This window comes from Varanus komodoensis, unplaced genomic scaffold (genome assembly GCF_004798865.1).
Source record: "Varanus komodoensis strain SLA01 unplaced genomic scaffold, ASM479886v1 scaffold1, whole genome shotgun sequence".
Classification (NCBI taxonomy): domain Eukaryota; kingdom Metazoa; phylum Chordata; class Lepidosauria; order Squamata; family Varanidae; genus Varanus; species Varanus komodoensis.
In genome coordinates this window covers 71,979,034-71,997,365 of record NW_025335268.1, presented here as the reverse complement: position 1 = coordinate 71,997,365, position 18,332 = coordinate 71,979,034, and the positions used below count along the sequence as shown (strand labels likewise).

Sequence of the window (18,332 nt, the reverse complement as noted above, 5' to 3'; positions counted from 1 at the left end):
CTCTTCCTTTGGCCCTGGGTGAACCAGGCCTTGCACCACTCGAAAGAGCTCCGCCGGACGGCATTGTGAGGAGGCAATGGAAGCGGAGAAGTGTCTCTTTTTCGCCACCCTCACCGCCACAGCATAGGCCCGATAGTGGGCTCTTAAGTGTGTTCGGTCAGATTCATCACGTGATTTCCTCCACCTACGCTCTAGCCGTCTCCCAACCTGCTTCATTGCCCTCAATTCTGGAGTGTACCAAGGGGAAGAGCGGGCTCTGCCCGGTGGGAGAGGACGCTTAGGAGCGATCGTGTCTACAGCCCTGGTCATCTCCCCATTCCACAGTTCAACCAGAGCCTCAACAGGAGCACCCGTCTTGTCAGCCGGAAACTCCCCCAGAGCCTTCAGGAATCCTTCCGGATCCATCCGGCTCCGGGGGCGGACCCACACAATCGGGTCTGCACCCTTACAGAGGGAGATGTCGCTCTCGAGCACAAACCTCACTAGGAAGTGATCTGACCATGACAGGGGAGTCAAGCATAAATTCCTCACCCTCAGACCACCCTCTTCCTGCCCCATCGAGAAAACCAGGTCCAGAGTGTGTCCACGTTCATGGGTCGGGCCGGTGACATGTTGAGACAGCCCCATGGCCGTCATGGAAGCCATGAAGTCCTGAGCCGCCCCGGTCAAACTAGCCTCGGCATGGATATTGAAGTCCCCCAGGACCAGCATCCTGGGGGTCCTCAACACCAGGTCCGAGACCGTTTCCGTCAGCTCAGGCAGGGAGACTGTTGGGCAGAAGGGTGCACGGTACACCAACAGAATCCCCAATCTGTCTCGGTCGCCCAACACCAAGTAGAGACACTCCAGCCCTGGTCTCGAAGGGACAGGAAGTCCCGTGAGAGTGATGGAGGCCCGGTAAACCAAAGCGACCCCCCCTCCCCTCCCCTCCGGCCGTGAACAGTGCTGGACCATATACCCGGGCGGGCACAATTGAGAGAGGGCAACATCCCCCCCCTCTCCCGCCCAGGTCTCCGTTATACAGGCCAGGTCGGCCCCCTCATCCACAATCAAGTCATGGATGAGGGCAGATTTGTTATTGGCCGACCTGGCATTAAACAACAGCACCGTCAGGCCCGAGGGGCGACTGACAAGACTCCCTGGCACCTTCTGGCTGGGAGCAAAACCAGAAGTAGGGACAGGTGTCAGCCATCTGTCCCTCCTTCTTCTATGCGGACACGTTAAGCCCCCACCGCTATTACATCCATTGCCCATCACCACACCAATGGCGGCGCCAGTGCGCTCCCCAGGAAACTCAGGCGGCAACATGGCCAGGGACGACTCCATAAAAACAAGTTAAAACACTTTAAAATTATAAAACATTTAAAATTGGCCGTTCAACAGAAGGGACTGCCACAACAAAAGAGCAAGTCCCCTGGCCAGCCTAGCCCCCCCCCGAACAGCCCCCCCAAACGGCGGCAAACCGCCCTTTGGCCGACGCCCTTTGGCCGCCGGCCCCGGCCGCTGCCGGTGCTTTGTAGCCGCCGGCTGCCCGACGCCCCACCCCGTCCGGGCACGCCTGCCACGCGTGCAGGGGCGTGGCAGGGCAGTCAGGTAGTGGCGGAGTCGGCAGCGCGGCGCGGTCTTCGCACGGTCTTCGGGCGCGTGCGCGGCGCGGTCTTCGGGCGCGGTCTCCTGCCAGGTGTTGTTCCTCCCGCCGGCGCTCCCCCCTGCAGCGCTTTGTAGCCGCCGGCCGCCCCACCCCGTCCGGGCACGCCTGCCACGCGTGCAGGGGCGTGGCAGGGCAGTCAGGTAGTGGCGGAGTCGGCAGCGCGGCGCGGTCTTCGCGCGGTCTTCGGGCGCGTGCGCGGCGCGGTCTTCGGGCGCATGCGCGGCGCGGTCTTTGGGCGCGGTGCGGTTCTCGGGCGCGGGCGCGGTCTCCTGCCAGGTGTTGTTCCTCCCGCCGGCACTCCCCCCTGCAGCACTTTGTAGCCGCCGGCCACCCGACGCCCCACCCCGTCCGGGCACACCTGCCACGTGTGCAGGGGCGTGGCAGGGCAGTCAGGTAGCGGCGGAGTCGGCGGCGCGGCGCAGTCTTCGCGCGGTCTTCGGGCGCGTGCGCGGCGCGGTCTTTGGGCGCGGTGCGGTTCTCGGGCGCGGGCGCGGTCTCCTGCCAGGTGTTGTTCACACGTTTTATGTGAAAATTTTACATGCAGTGGGGTTCATATCCAAGAATCCAACCACCAACCAGTGGTTGTAGGGAAAGGGGGCTGGGTCAGGAGAAGACCATGGGCATCTAGGAACTCTTACAGGAACTTATTGGCACTGTAGGTGGAGTGGATTTGGCCCACAGGCCTGAGTTCCACACCTCTGACTTAAGTTGTACCAGTGGGGAGCCATGACACTTTCACCACAGGGCACGGTCCCTGCTGCTTCCCAACTCAACAAGACCTTGGTGTCCAGGACAGAAGCCCCTGCACTCCCACCAGGAAGCACCCAGCTCTGCAACGGAGGCAAGGTGGCTCTCGGGGTTTGATGGTCACCCGGCTCAAGCTGGGCCCACCTGCGATTTCTCAAAGCTGGCTAATGGAGTTGAGTCTGGGGAATTCTGCAGCTTGCAATGCTCCACATCAGCTTCCCTGTGGAAGGAAAGGGAGCTCAAGGATGGACCCCTGCCAATAGGGTGACTGTTATCCCCTTAACATTTATCTGCAAGGACAGGAGGTCCCCCCATTCATGAAGCCCGTCCTCCTGCCTTGAGTTCCCCAGTCCCTGTTTTGGTCCTGAGCAGGCCTGCAGTCCTCACTCCACTTCGCTGATTCCAGGTGCTGAAGGCAATGCTCACCTCTGGAATGCCTTTCACTTTCCTTCTAGAATAGTGTGCGAGATGGGCGAGGCCAAACTCAGCCAGCACGCCGGAAATGTGGACATCTGCGTGGCCGAATGCAAGCCGGAGTTCATGGCCAAATCCTCCCAGTTCTACTACTTCACGGTAAGTCCAGGAGAATCCAGTCATGAGAATCCAGGCAGAACGGTTCAGGCATTTCTCCAGTGTGTGAGAACGTTGCGACACGGGGAATTCTTTGGGGCAGAAACAGCACGATCCCTGAAGTGCTGTCCTGAGGTCACTGCTTCAGACATCTACCCTCTAGATGTTCTGAACTTCAGCTCATGTCAGATCAATGGTTCTGCCAAATGTTGCAATTAGTTGGCTCGTTGGTCGCCACCTTTGCAGCAAGCTGCAATCAGTGTGCTACGGATTTGTTAGCGAGCTCAGAATTGATGGCATGTCTGGGGGCACATGCATTGAAAGAGCACACGGACACCCTGGCCTGCATCTTCAGCCACCTGCCTGCCTAGACCCTCCGAAAATCGGGTTCAAAACAACTTGCTAAGCTGCTTCCATTGTCGCACCACCGTTGCTCTGGCCGTGCAGGGACCATCTTCATGCCGAGCAAACGTTACAAGGCATCACCTTGCAGGCCAGTAAAGCCATGCAGAAAGAGGCCTAACAGGGTGACACGATGCATCTTGCCACTCTATGCAGTTCCAAACTACAGCTCCCAAGATGCACCTCGCCATTGTTCCTGGGTAAACATTAGTCCAAATGGAACATGGGACATGAAAATGAACATGAGTTCATTTAAAAGGGGGACACTCGTCTGACCAACCAGCCACCCACGTTTTCCTATTCCCAGCATGCCTCTTCGTGTATTCTCCATTCCCATCCTGCTTCTGGAAGCATCTTCTGCTCTGGATTCATTCCAGGGAAATATGGCAAGGACTGTGAATCCTTTTCTGGCTTGAGAGATTTAGTTTCATAGATGGTAGCATGGCAGAAGGCCTTCATCTCTACACACGAGGGCAGAGCCTTTCAGAAGTGACTTGAGAGGGAAATGGGGAAATCCATGACGGTCACTATGGCTTGGGGACCCTTGAAATGCAATGCATTGGACTGGGTTCCCCACATTCCCACCTCAGCTTCAGCCTCATGAGATCCAAACTACCAAGCCCTCAACAAAGGATACCATAGAACCAGAGCGAGTCAGAAGGGGTCTCCCGGGCCATCTAGTCTGACCCCCAGCTCCAGCCGGCTCCGCTCACGACATGCTCACCATGTGGACGTCCAGCCTACCCTTGAACACCCTCACTGATGGGGCCTCAACCACTTCCCGTGGAAGCCCATTCCACACCCTCGGGGTCCCAACCCTCAGGAAGTACTTCCTGGCATCCAACCTGAATCTTGGTTAGGTGCATGATTTGTAGGTCTGGTGGGCTCTGGACCCATTTCGGGATCTGGCCTTTGGGAATGCTGGGTAGCTCGTGATGCTCCCTGAAGTTAAAAGCTTGTTTTGCCGTGGAGGTGCTCTTCAAAGCTGGGTGTTTCTGAGAACTGGGAGGCTGGAGACTAGGTGGCACTGGATCTGTTCTGCTAAGAAGCTCTTGCTGCAGCTGAGCATCTGAACTGCCCGTGGTTAAGGGTCTCTTTGGGGCCACCATCCCAAGTTCCAGCGTGTCTCACTGGACAGAAAAGCTCATTTAGCTGTCCTTCCCTTGGCTCAGGGGAAAATGACACGGAGAGACCTCCCACAGGACTTCTAGCTGCCGTCATGAGATAAAATGACAGCTCCCCTGATTTTGAGAAGCATGACTGCCAGGTGGGGTCGGGTTATTATGTCCCTCATGTCCAACCATTGTCCATGTGGCCGGGGATGATAGAATTGGTTGGCCAACTGCGTTGAGGAGGCAACCCAAGTCGGAAGAAGTGTCCATTCAGTGGCGGTGCATTGGGACAAATGGATTTGCTAATTTCGCTTTCTCCTGCACTCAGATGTTTAACTCCCTAGTTCCTCCTGTCATGTTTACGAAGAAACGTATGATTTTTAGCAGCTGCTTAGCAGAAGCAAACAAAATTCAGACCTGTTTGCTGGCACTGCATGAATGCATCAGTCTCCCTTTCTCCCACCTTCACTTTTATTGTTTTACTGTCTTTATAGCTCAGCTTTTCTTCCTGCAAGGAACCCGAGGGGGGCTACATAATGGTTCCCTTCCCCATTTTATCCTCACCACTCTGTGCGTTGGGTTAGGCGGCGAGCCTGTGAGTTTTCGAAAGCTATCTGGGAGCGTTGTGCCTGAGTGGGGACTCCGAGCCAGGTCCTTCTGGCCGTTCGCCAGCCCTCCAACTGTTACATCGCAATGGCTCTCCACAATTTATCCATTATTTATTTACATTTGTTTAAAAGCTGCCCATTGGCATCCTGGCAAGTTCTCACCCACCTCTGGCAGCACCCTCTCTTCATCCATCGACGTCCCCAGAAATCCCAGTGTGGGCCAGTGTATCTGGACCATCCTGGACCGAGGGGCAGCCATAGGCGGCAGCCGCTTCTCGGGTGTTTCTGAATCAGGCCCAGCCTTCCCTCACCACACAGCTGGTTTGCGTTAAGTGTGCAAGCGCAGTGTTTTCTGGGCCCTGCTAATTATATTAATCCCATTTGTTCTTTTAATTCTTCTGTTTTCTTTTTCTCGACAAAGAGGGGGAAGGTGTAAATAGTCTATGCCGCAGATTCTGGCCCCTACGTACCCCCCTGTGAATAAGCAATGCACGTTTGTGAAGACAGCTGTGAATCATTAAGAGACGATTGCGACTTCTCACAAGTTTGCAAATGTGATGATAATGATTATCGCTATTATTTTATCATCACACCTCTGGAAATTTTAGGACTGAAGATGGAAATGAATATTATTCCTTTATTTGTTCAAAGTGTCTTTAATGCAGGCTTTGACTGCAAAAATGGGAGTAGGCAGCCTAGGATGAAAAAACGTCACCTTTTCATCCATTTTTGGGTGGTCCCTGCACTCCAAAATTCAGTGAGTTGGGATGGGGCCGCTATGGGGCATTTCCGGGCTGGAAAGGGGTGGGCAGGCTAAAAGGCGTTTGCTGTCTTGGCCGGCAGGAGCACAAAAAGGGAAAAACCCGAGGACAAAAGAGCTGTGTTGCCATTGCTCCTCCAGGGAGACCTTTGAGGATTTCTCCTCGGAGAGTTTGAGAGACATTTGCACAAGGCTCCAGTCCCCATTGCAATTTGTCTCTGCAACGGCTGTGAGCATCATGAATTCCAGGGTCCTCGCTTTAATCAGGATCATTAGAGATCCCTAATTTGGGGTGTGGGCATGTCCCCACCCCCCAAAAAAGCACTTGACTCCATGTCTTTGACTTTGATTCACCAGTACCTTTTGCAATGGAGGAGGACAAATGCGCAAAGAAATCAATGGGGGATTTGTATACGTAACTGTGAGGATCAGGCCCCGTGCCTAGATCTCGCTGGTCTTCTTGCTTTACAGCAATGGGACTCTCCACCCCTCTCAGCCAGCAGCGAACTGGCTGCTGGCATGTTTAGTGAGTCCTTTGGTGAGTATTGCATCTGATACACAAGTACTTCGAGAAGGCACCTTGCCTCTCCGAGCCACACCTGCCCAATGCTACCTGCTCTTCCAGAACCACACCCGGCTTCTTGCTTCAAGAACTGGGATTTTTTCTCACTGGACTTCTGCACAGCTTGGTTGAGTGCTGAGGCTTCTCGAAACATCATCTTCAGCCCAGGCTGATGGGCTGCCAGGGCACAGCAGCGTAATTAGATGTGCTCGAGACGTCATTGCTAGGGTTTCTTTTGGAGGATGGGGGGGGGATCAATTTGGATTTGGATGTGAATTTATCCCATTTTATGTATGTATGTATGTATGTATTTATTTATTTATTAAAACATTTTTATGCCGCCCCATTCGCCGAAGCCTCGGGGCGGCTTACAACAATAAATTAAAATAACATTTTAAAATATATACATTAAAATACAAATATATAATATAAAACATACAATATAAAACACACCGCCCTGGCCAGATAAAATTCAATAATATTAACATTTAAAATACTGCTTAAATAAAAAGGTCTTTGCCTGGCGCCGAAAAACAAATAACGATGGCGCCAGGCGGACCTCCCTGGGGAGCGCATTCCATAACTTAGGCACCACCGCTGAGAAAGCCCTCCTCCAAGTAACCACCCTCCTAACTTCTTCCACGGAGGGCTCCCGGAGAAGGGCCTCTCCTGCCGATCTCAGGGGGCGGCTGGGCATATATGGATGTAAGCACTCTTTCAGGTAACCAGGACCCAAGCCGTTTGGGGCTTTATAGGTCATCACCAACACCTTGAATTGGGCCCGGACTTCAATGGGAAGCCAGTGAAGCTGACGGAGAACTGGAGTCATGTGAACATAACGTCCAGTCCCCGTCAGCAGCCTGGCAGCTCTATTTTGAACCAATTGAAGTATCCGGACCATCTTCAAGGGTAGCCCCATGTAGAGCGCGTTACAGAAGTCAAGACGGGAAGTCACCAACGCATGTGTCACTAGGCCAGAAGTGAGTTCTCCTCTGAGATGTGCATCGTAGCACATTTTGAAAAAGATTTCTCCCGTCAAAAAACCTGCGCAAAAATAGTGATGTAGGAGAAGTTCATTTTATGTTTCCATAATAGGTACACATGCCCCGTTTGAAGCAGCAGAGATGAACCTGAATGTGGGTCCAGTGGAAATGTTCACAAATCATCAATCCTGGGCTCACAGTTGTCTCATGCCTAATTCCATGTCCGATTTGCACAAATTTGCACAGGCTTCATCGGAGGCCTAAATCAGCCCCTCTTCGTCCATAAAGGAAATTTCCCGGGCATAGAGATTGCCTTTCCACAAAACAAGCAGCAACCACAAATGCAACGGGGAATCAGGCATGGGACAGGAGGGAAGAAACTGTTCTGAGAATCCGAGCGATCTCAGGTCTGAGATGCGGAGAACTTACAACTGGAAGCAGTAGAAATGGGGAGAAACGGGAATGCTGAGGACTGTCGGAGTCCCGGGCTGAGTTCCCACCAGCACAGACAGGAGGCAGATGAGTGTTTGGGAACTGCATCCGCCATCTACTCTGATGCTCCAAGGATAAACTCTGGAGCAAAGCAGTGGAAGCATTTGCTGTTTTTAGAAACTGACACGGCTGATTTGCAGCATTCAACACTTTCCATTTATTGTACCTGCTCATTCGTCAAGAGATTTTAAACCCTTTATACCATCATTCTTAAAAGTGGAAGGGAAGATGGGAAGCGGAGTGGTGGGGGGAGCCCTTCATTTAAATGCAGATGTTGGCTTTTCACTTGGGACCAAGTGGAAAGTTTTTCTATTAAAATGCTAATGAAAGAAGAAACTGCAACTTCAAATTTGTCTCTGGAAAGGGGGTGATCCCTCACTTTGCTCTGGTGTCAGGATTATATCTACCCTCTTCAATATATAACAAATATACGATTTTTTAAGGAGGGAGGAGTAAGATGAGAATGGCTGAGTTATATATTTATTTGTTTTTATTCATTGATAATATATTTTCTACCTAGCCTTTCTCTGCAGCACTGATGCAATGCAGGTTTAGGAAATTAGATTCTTTTTTTCATTTCCATGTGAGTGTGTACTTAAGACTTAACTGGAACCAGGCAAAATCACAGCTTAGGGCAGAAATGGAATACTTGGAAATGGGAATGCCGTAGATAAATGTTAAATTTTCGTATTCTTTTCATTGAAAGCTGACCTGAGATGCTAGTGGTGGATGAGTTAGAAAAGCTTTTAATAATAAAAAATAATAAATAAATTTCAAGTTTGGGAAGGAAAGTCAAATATTTGTCATGCCAAATATGAACTGGGAATGGTCAATGGGGTGCCCAGTGCCACTCCATCTCCTGTTTAGGGTTCCAGTGAGCCAAGCCCTCTTCTAGAATATTCTGTTCCTTTCCCCTGGTTTTCCATCCCATGGCCCTCCATGGGTAAGCCAGCATTCCTTGAGAACTGAGCCTGCTCAGCTTGCATCAGTGTGTTCTGGGATTCCACACCCTCCCCTGCAGGTTCTGTGCTAAATAATGGTGAATACTTTCCACTACCATCCCTATATTTTATTTTTAAAGTCCATTTTTATTCTATGCCATACTTGAAACTCTCTGGGTGATTCACAAAGTTTTAAAAATTGCCAGAATTATAGCATTGAAACATAATGTCAACTCTTTAACATACAAAATATAAAAGCAAGAAATAACAGCTCTGTTCTCCAGCCATAAAATACAGACCTGAAAGAAACATCTAAGCTAAATCCCCCATCAAATGCTTGCAAAAAAGATGGAGTCTTAACTGGGTCTCAGCATCAAGACTGCATTAAGGGTACACAGACCTCACTGGCCAGAGAAACTTTTTGCAGACCAACGTGGGGCTGATTCATGTATGGGTCGAACTGACGCACATTTGCAAAGCTGAAAGACCTTTTTGGGGGTGGGGGCATGTGGAAGCATATATTTAGCAGCTGCAAATCTCTTTCGCGGAGCCCAGCTTGAGCTCGCCATTCCATGTGGGCTTGTGACCAAAGCCAGCATTCTCTCTGATCCCCTCCATAGGCCCGGGCACCTGGGAATAGGTCCCATTAAGCTCAGTGGGATTTAAATTTGAGTAAACATGTGCAGGATTTGGCGGTAAGCCCAGCCTCTGTGCCTCAAATGTCTTCTTAAATGTTCCTCAGAGTAATTTCCAGCAATATCACATCACTGGAAAACAAATTCTACACCCCTAAAATCAATAACGCTTCTCCATCCGTACACCGACTGTGCTGTCGTCCTTGCAGATCTGGTGCGGTTCTTTCAGCTCGTTCTTCAGCGCTTCTTCTTCTGGATTTGTGTCTTTTCAGATCCTGACCCTTTCCGACCTAAATCCGAAGCAAGGTCCGGTCTCGGGTGGCACACAGGTCACGATCACGGGCAAAAACCTGAATGCCGGCAGCACCGTCTCGGTGTCCTTCGGGCAGCAACCCTGCATTTTCCACTGGTACACAGCCTGACAAGATTAAATATTTCAGGGAATAGTTGCAGTCAATGGTCACCATTTAGGATGGGCATCTTGGGCCCCAATCCTGTTGCCTGCCTGCCTGGCCCCCTGATGTACCTTTGCATGCAGACTTTGGGGGATTGTGAAGTGAAGGGGCAGTTCCATCAACGAGGGACAATGGCATTTGCACTCTGCATGCTTTCAAAAATGTGGCAAATGGGCCTCTTTTCTTGGAAAGGAAAACCACCCCTGCAGAGCCTTGATCTAAAAGGCGGCCCAGCATTCCAAGCCGGGGCAGAGGGCACTGGCTGCCAAGTTCCCTTAAAAGCCCTGTTTGCAAAAGATTCTCTCTCTGGGGACTGGCAGGAACCCTAGAAGAGCAGTTTATGTAAGGAACAGCTGAAGGGGCCCCATCCAGATCTGCGGCATGGTTCTGAATCAGGCCAGAGGAGACTGCTTTTCCTTAAAAATGCAAGCCAAGTAATAATGGAAAGTGCATTTGTCCTTCAGTTAGCTAGAGAAAAGTCATTTCTACAGAGCAAAGTTACTCAGAAAGGTGAACGTGCTGCAATGCTTCAAAGGAAGCCAGATTTGGAAGTGTGAAGGGCTTCACTTAGAATAGTGTATTAATTTCATACAACTGGAAACGGAGGCATGAAACTTTACATTTTGGAAATGTAAGAAGAAGGCCTCCATGGATGCATTTCCCAGCCTGACAATATTGGTTTCCACCTGGTAAAATACAAGAGCAGGACTCGCCTGGCTCTCTTCATCTTGCTTCATTTTCCTGACAGGAGGACTGCGGAATACATTGTCTGCAACACCACGGCTTTCAGCAATGGCTTGGAAAGGAACGTGGTGGACGTGTCAGTCAAGGTGGACAAGGCCACGCTGCACAAAGAACTGGAGAAGGCCAAGGCACCCAAGGAGCTGAAGTTTAAATATGTGGAGGATCCATCCATTCTGAGGATCGAGCCCGAATGGAGCATTGTCAGGTACTGGGCTGCTGCTGGTGGCGGGAGCAGCTTGGAGGGGAGTCCTCAAATTCTCCCCCCACCCCCAAAAAAATCCAGCCTAAATCAGAAGTGGGAAACTTTGGGGGATCTAGGACTCTTTTCTGCCCCCACCCAAGCCAGAAGAAGAAGAAGAAGGCCTCGCTAGCCCTGAATATCACCAGCAGATCCATGCAGAGGGGTTCATTCCATCACATTTCAGATTTAGCTGCTTCTCATGTTATATTTGACTTTCTTCTGGGAGCAGCAAAGAGCCACGGTTGGGCTGGTTACATATCACAGTCGCTGGATGCTTGTTCTGCTGCCTCCTTTAATTTGAGGGGGGCAGTGGGGGCTAGCTTGGCCCCACTGGGGAGGGCAGGGGACACGTGTGACCTGCACCCCACAGTTCATCCACCTGTGGACCCAAGCAATGTGAGTGTTGGCTCCTGGTGCTTAATTTGTCCCGGCCCAGGAAAGGGACTTCGCATCTGCGATGGGCTGGGGAAACCCACCCGGCACATTTGCCCCGGGCAGCCTCTGAGGGGGAACATCCAGTTTAGCTACTTCGTATTTACAACTGCTCCAAAATGCAGATTCCAGGACACTGTTTCTCCCAATGGATACCTTTTAAATGTGAGTGGTCTGAGGGGAGGCTTGCCATGTTGGAAGAGGTATGAAATCCACTGGACGCCCACATTAGAGATGGTGCACTTAGCAACATAGGAAACAGAGAAACAGAGTGAGTCAGAAGGGGTCTCCTGGGCCATCTAGTCTGACCCCTGGCTCCAGCCAGCTCCACTCCTGTCTACCTGTCCTTTGAACACCCTGTCCTTGAACACCCTCACCGATGGGGCCTCAACCGCCTCCCGTGGAAGCCCATTCCACACCCTCAGGGTCCTAACTGTCAGGAAGTGCTTCCTGGCATCCACCCTGAATCTTGGTTCCCTGAGCTTGGCTCCACTGAAATGCATCCTGCCCTCCACTGGGGGAAAAAAGGTCATGACCCGCCTCTGCGTGGCAGCCCCTTGCGTACCTGCATGTCACTAGCAGGTCCCCTCGGAGTCTCCCCCTCTCCAGGCTGAAGAGACCCAGCTCCCTCAGTCTCTCCTCCTCTCCTTACCCTGCAAACCAGCCTCCATCCTAGTGGCCCGTCACTGCGCTTGTGCAAGATGTGTGCAGGTCACAACAGAATCCACAAGTGTGGGTCAGATCCTTAGAAACCGGAGCTCTTTAAATGCATCGCACCCCGAGTTCTGCACCCTGCCCGGCTTCTGCCACCAGCCACAAAGCTTTAGGAGGGGCATTCAGCACTTCACAGAGAAGGAGCAATGCGCAGACGCTTCACACCCCCCAAAGAGCCAGTCACTGCAGAGAAAGGAGCAGGACAGGATCAGGGCCTTAGAATCCCAGCCCCTTTCATCCTTCACCTGGGCAATCCTTTGCAAAGTTAGGCAGAAGAAAGGTGCACCAGCTTGCCACCTTCCCCAGACTTCACCTGGGCTGGGAATCCCATCTTTCTGCTCAACAGGTGGAGGGCTGCATCTTTAATATATTTGAGGATGTTTGCATCAAAGCCTAAATGAGCTCTCAGATTGTTAGGAGGCGATTTATACATCTGGACTGTCGAGTGTAAGGATTTTGTTATCATTCATAATAACATTATTACTGCACTGGGAATGCTTTTGCATTGGAGAAGATGTTTGGTGCAATCAAAGTGCTGATTCACACTGGCCGGCCTCACACTCCCTTGGATGTGGAAGCAACTAAAAGATATGTAAATCATGCCAAGCCCGGCCCAGTGAAGAGAGAAATTGGTCATTAAATGTTCATGCATTCCTTTTAAGAGACTTTAAAAGGAGAAGTGCTTCTCTTCTCTCTCCGCCATACATCATTGGTTTACCGCTCCATGGTGAAAGTGAAGTAATTGGAAGGCCGGAGGGGTTAAAAACCTGGCTGGGCAATTAACATACTGCAGCTCCCCACATCCCACCCACCCCTCAAGCTCCTCTTTCTGTTCCTTGTAAATCAATTAAGGACCTTAATTATTGTGAGGAATTTAAACAGTTAAGATTAATTTAGTGTAAATGCATCTGGGATCAGAGGTGACTGAAAGTTCCATTTGGAGAAGTGGGAAATGGCAAAGAAACGATTTCAACGATCCAGCGTATGTTAGACCAAAGTACAGGGGGGCTTCAGCTTTCAAGGATGAGCCTGAAGAAAAGATGGGAAGCTTCTGATTTTGGGGCTCACCAAAATTCTCCGAAAATCAGTTTGAAACTTGTTTCAGTTGACTCCCATTTTCACTGATGACCTTTCGACCTTTTTTGATATGGTTCAGTGGGAAAAGTGAATTCCGATGGGGAAAGTATGTGTTTCTGATTGTATTTTTCCAAGGAGTGCATGTTCCACCATTGACTAAAGTTTGAAATGTGCATTTTTAGAGCAAAAGTTATCCAAAATTCAGGAATCTGAAAATAGTCCTTGAAGAAAAGCACTTTTGTTAATGTTTGGGATTGTAAACAGGAGTTCATAGGCCTGGAAAACGGAAGTGAATTTCTCTTTCATTTCTAGCATTAACAAATATTTACGTTGCCGCTATTGTTATGATGTTTCAGAGTTTTAGTGCTGAACCATCTTCATTATCATGGCAGTTTTACCCTTGAAAGAGTTCGACTTTGAGCAAAATTCATGTCCTAACTGTTTATGCAGTTTTCAGGTCGGAGTACCTGTGATGCAGTGGAATTGCATGTGAGTGCAAAACAAATATGCAAAGCCAATTAGGGACTTTCCCTTCGAGCAAAAACAAAGAAAAAAATAAGTGAACTGACAAGTTGGTGAAACTAGCCAAGATTCTTTTAGCTGCCAGGTTTTCTGCAGAAATCAGCTTTTCATGACTGGAAAACAGTAATGAAAAATGAAATTCCGACATGGGGTTGCCTATAAAGTGAAGGTAATACCAGGTATACTTTCCAAAGCTCCTTTCATGGGTTACCCACAGTCCAGATATTACCCATTTCTGGCAAGATGGTTCAGCAACAAAATTAGGTGTGTCCCAAACCTGGTGCAGGGATATTTTGACACTGTGTGGCCTCTTCCTTTTTGCAAACTTCCAGAGGAATGGATTGAAAGATTTCAGCTGATGGCCCTTTTCTTTTATCTGCCCCATCAGTGGAAATACGCCCATCACGGTGTGGGGCACTAACCTGGACCTCATCCAGAACCCACAGATCCGAGCAAAGTACGGTGGGAAAGAACACGTCAATGTGAGTATGAGAGTCGATGGAGATGGCCAGACGAGCGAACAGTGGGGCATGAACTGGCCCCATAGAGCTAGAAGAAGGACGTCTGCAAATTGGGGTGATTTGGGTGGCTCTAAAAACAGTGGGGGGGTGGACAATTTCCTGGGGGAAAATGTTGGGACCACTCGTCCTGATGGCTGTATGCTGCCTCCAGGCTCAGGGGCAGTGTGGCTAAGTCCACCTGCTGCCGGGGAATATGGGCAGGGGTACTCCTGTTCTACTCCTGTTCTACTCCGGTTCTTTGGGCTTGGTGGCCATCGTGGGATGGACTGCTGGGCTGGGTGGCCGCTGGGTCTGATCAGTGGCTGACTCACTGTGACATGGGAAGGCCCCCTTGTGAAGGGCCTTCAAAAACCTGGATCTGGCCCTGGCCTCGCTCCTGTGGAAGCGCAGCAGTCCCCAGCCAGGCTCCTCCTTGCGCATCTCCCGGGCCATTTCGTTCTGCAACAGTGGATGCATGCCAGCTGCACTCGGCACGTCGGCAAGCCCGGCCTGAGCCGTGTCACTTCTGATTTAGCTCAACACGATTGCTCTGCAGAGCTGGCATGGCACTTAATGGAGAGTGGCTTGGCCTATTTCACTGGTGAAATTGAACAGGTGGGGGGCAGATGAGGAAGGAGTTTTTCTCCAGAAGGCCTTCTTGTTTCTAGTATATTAGCAGTGCCGCTTCAGAGAAGGGCTCCCAAGATTGTATTCTACTCGATTCGGTCTTCTTGCAGCCCGGCAGATTCTGTTAAATGACTGGGTACAGTTAATCATATTCTGGTAGCGTCTCATGCGGATTCCTGCAATGCATTATACTTCGAGCTGTCTCTGGAAATCCTGCAGAAACTTCAGCTGGTCCAAAACAGGACAGAGAGATTGTGAAAGTGCCTCGGCCCATGCCAGTGATGTTCTGTCTGTACCAGCCGCCGGTCCATTTCTGGGCTGGGTTCCAAGTACTGGGAAAATGTTCCAAACCCCGAATGCCTTGTGGCCAGGTTACCTGGTGGGTCATCTCCTTCTGACCCAAAGATCATGTTCAGTGGTCCTTCTCTGGAACTCCCCACCAAATGAGATGGGGTGGGTCGCCTCCCAGAAGAATCCCAAGCCCAGTTCACGGTACTGATTTTAAACGGCAAGGCCTTCGGTGGATTGGGACCACAAGAGCTGAGGTCAGCCAGTCTTTGCCTGCACATTAAAATCAACACCCGGGGCATCCATCGGAGTGCCCAGCCCAAGGAAAGCCTGCATCCATATTTGCCCTCCTGCCCCTTGAGATCGGCAGCAGAGGCCCTCCTCCGGGAGCCCTCCATGGGAGATATCAGGAGGCAAAGTACCCGGAGGAGGGCCTTCTCTGCAGTGGCACCCCACCTCTGGAATGCGCTCCCCAGAGAGGTCCGCCTGGCGCTGTCGTTATTTGTTTTTCGGCGCCAGGCCAAGACCTTTTTATTCAAACTATATTTTAATAATGTTTAATAGTATAGGTTTTATTTGTGCAGCCAGTGTGTTTCCGGGTTTTAATTGTAATTGTTATTTGTTTTGTATTTATTTATTTCTGTGTGCCGTCCCGAGGCTATATAGCAAGGGGATGGCATATAAAAACTTTAAATAAATAAATAATAAGGATGGCTTGCGAGGCAGCATCACGTGGAAGGGACTTCTCGGTGTGAGCCCCCTGACTGCAGAAGGGTCTCCCCACTGAGGTGCCCTGTAGCCGACCCCGTCATCCTCTCAACACCAGATTAAGACAGCTCTTCGTGCTGAGATGTTTTAAGACACCGCCGTAGTCATTGCAAACATTTTATTGCTTATTGGATATTGCTTTTGTTGTAACTATTTGAAATTTACATGGCGTGCTTGGAATGATTTTATGGTTGTATTATACTTAGTTCTGTTTTGGGAATCTTCTTAAACTGCCCAGAGAGCTTAGACTATTGGGAGGTATAGAAATAAAATAAACATAGGCTCCAATGGGGCTCTCTTGCCGGTAAGTCGGAATAACTTAGTCCTGAAAAGTACGATCGTGTGCATATTACACGGAGGAAGCTCTACAACTCCTAACATTGCCCAGGCAACGATGCTGCAGGAATTCTCTCTCTCGCAACTGGGGTTGTGCAAGAAATCCCTCCAGAGGTGGGGGTCTGTTTATTTATTTATTTATTTAAAGTTTTTTATATGCTGTTCCATTACTAAAAGTCTCTGGACAGCTTACAAAGAACAAAAAAACCAAAGAACAAAGAAACCATAACAACAACAACACACAACACACTGCATCCAATAAATAAAAATAAAAAACAAGGATAAAACCAATTAATTGTTAAAATGCCAGGAAAACCCCTGGCTTGCCTCCACACACACTGGCCTAATTTGCAGAGGAAACCCATGTATGCTTGGAGAGATGGATTCTGAGAGGGTTCTTCCAAAACCTAGTCTCAACACGCATCCGATTATAACTTTCGTAACCTTTTGGAGTGACTCTCGCCTCACTGATTCAGCTGAGTCGCTTCTCTCCTTCACAGCAGTCTCCATGTGGCCCCGCACAGGTTTTACGGATGTATTTCAATTTTTCTTAGTTTCTCATATTCCAGTCGTAAGCTTCATTTGAGATATTTTAAAGAAAAATTGCACGTTTGCAAGAATTTGGGGCACGCTTCTGCAGCCATATGCAGCCAAGGATGTCATGCATCCTTACCCAGAATGCACATGTTTTGGAAGCCATTTTCCTAATCCATATTGTGTTACAAAAGCTGAAGGAGTGCAAATTTCAAAGGATAACCAAGTGCTGGTTCTCCTAGGGCAGTGATGGCAAATCTTTTAGAGATCAAGTCCCCAAACTGCAACCCAAAACCCACTTATTTATCACAAGGTGCCAACACAACAATAAAACCTGAATACTGAGGTTTTCGTTTAGATAAAACAACTAAATATGATGTTGCAGATTCAAATGTGCCAGGAGGACAGCGCAACATTAAAAGAATCTCAGTCTCCTAATTAGAACATCTCTTTGCTTAATCTTAGATATTAAATTTCAATTTTTCATAAGAAAACTCAAAGCTAAAATCTTGTGTTAATAAAAATGAATGTATTGAAACTCACAGCCAATCCAAGCAAATATATACATATCCTTGGCAGCGCACTGACTGGCCATGCGAAAGCTCGGACGAGTCGCGGCTAATGAGTCATGGCTCGTGACATCATCACCTGGCACAGCTATCCTTTCCGAGCATGCGCATGGCCCCTGTGTGCGCTGTTATCCGATGCTCGGCTGCTGGGGTGATGCTGGGGTGGCTTGGCTCGTGCGCCGACAGAGAGGGCTCTGTGTGCCCACTGTGGCCCGCGTGCCATAGGTTCGCCACCACTGTCCTAGTGGGTCCAAACTGCAGTTACATACATTCCCAATAAGGAGGAACGGAATAAATGCTTCCCCCCACCTTCGGTGCCGCATGCCGGGTCATGATTTCTGGGCTTCCTTTGCTGTGATTAATTCTGCGTGCATAATCACCTGTGCTTCCCCTGCCTTGGGGATGATCCATTCTAGGTGTGTGAAGTGCAGAATGAGACCGAGATGATCTGCCAGGCTCCAGCCCTAGCGGCTGATCCAGAGAACCAGTCTGACCTTGCTGAGCGGCCGGACGAATTTGGCTTCGTCTTGGACAACGTCCATGCCTTGCTCGTCCTGAACAAAACCAACTTCACCTACTATCCGAATCCAGTCTTTGAGGCTTTCAACCCCTCTGGGATTTTGGAACTGAAACCAGGAACCCCTGTCATATTAAAGGTACACAGAGATGGAGGGATGCATCTATGTACAATGTGCGCGAACCATCCGAAACCGCAAGCGATGGGTGCAGTTCCCTCTGGCTTGAGTAGCGCAACCATTTCAGGGCAGTGAAACCAGCTGAATTCTGGGAAACGTGGTGACCCACAGTTAGGGATGTGCGAAGAATCTCTCTTGGGGGGGTGGGATCTGTCGGCTTCCCTGGGCTCCACCCCCCACTGGTCCACTTTGCAGCGGCCTGAGTCCAAGTTCTTGTGAGGGGGGTTACAACAGGGAGCAGGCCCAGTTTTCATGGGGCGCTCACTGGGAATTGAGCCCCCTGTGGGGCACAAGCAGCCCCCCTCTTCCTCATCACTCACAGCAGCCGCTCGCTCTGCAGTGGCTGAAACGACGAAGGCTGTCAGCT

The 18,332-nt window shown here is 50.1% G+C and overlaps 1 protein-coding gene across 5 annotated transcripts in view; it reads left to right on the top strand.

Annotated features, from left to right (window-relative positions):
- The window catches only part of PLXNA4 (plexin A4), a 498,163-nt gene that overhangs the window by 417,976 nt on the left and 61,855 nt on the right, over positions 1-18,332 (top strand). For all 5 annotated transcript variants that reach the window (XM_044428501.1, XM_044428509.1, XM_044428519.1 and 2 more), the window contains exons 13-17: positions 2,854-2,971; positions 9,736-9,872; positions 10,667-10,867; positions 14,037-14,130; positions 17,687-17,926. In XM_044428501.1, the coding sequence (XP_044284436.1) occupies positions 2,854-2,971; positions 9,736-9,872; positions 10,667-10,867; positions 14,037-14,130; positions 17,687-17,926 (790 nt within the window). The remainder of the gene's footprint in view (positions 1-2,853; positions 2,972-9,735; positions 9,873-10,666; positions 10,868-14,036; positions 14,131-17,686; positions 17,927-18,332) is intronic.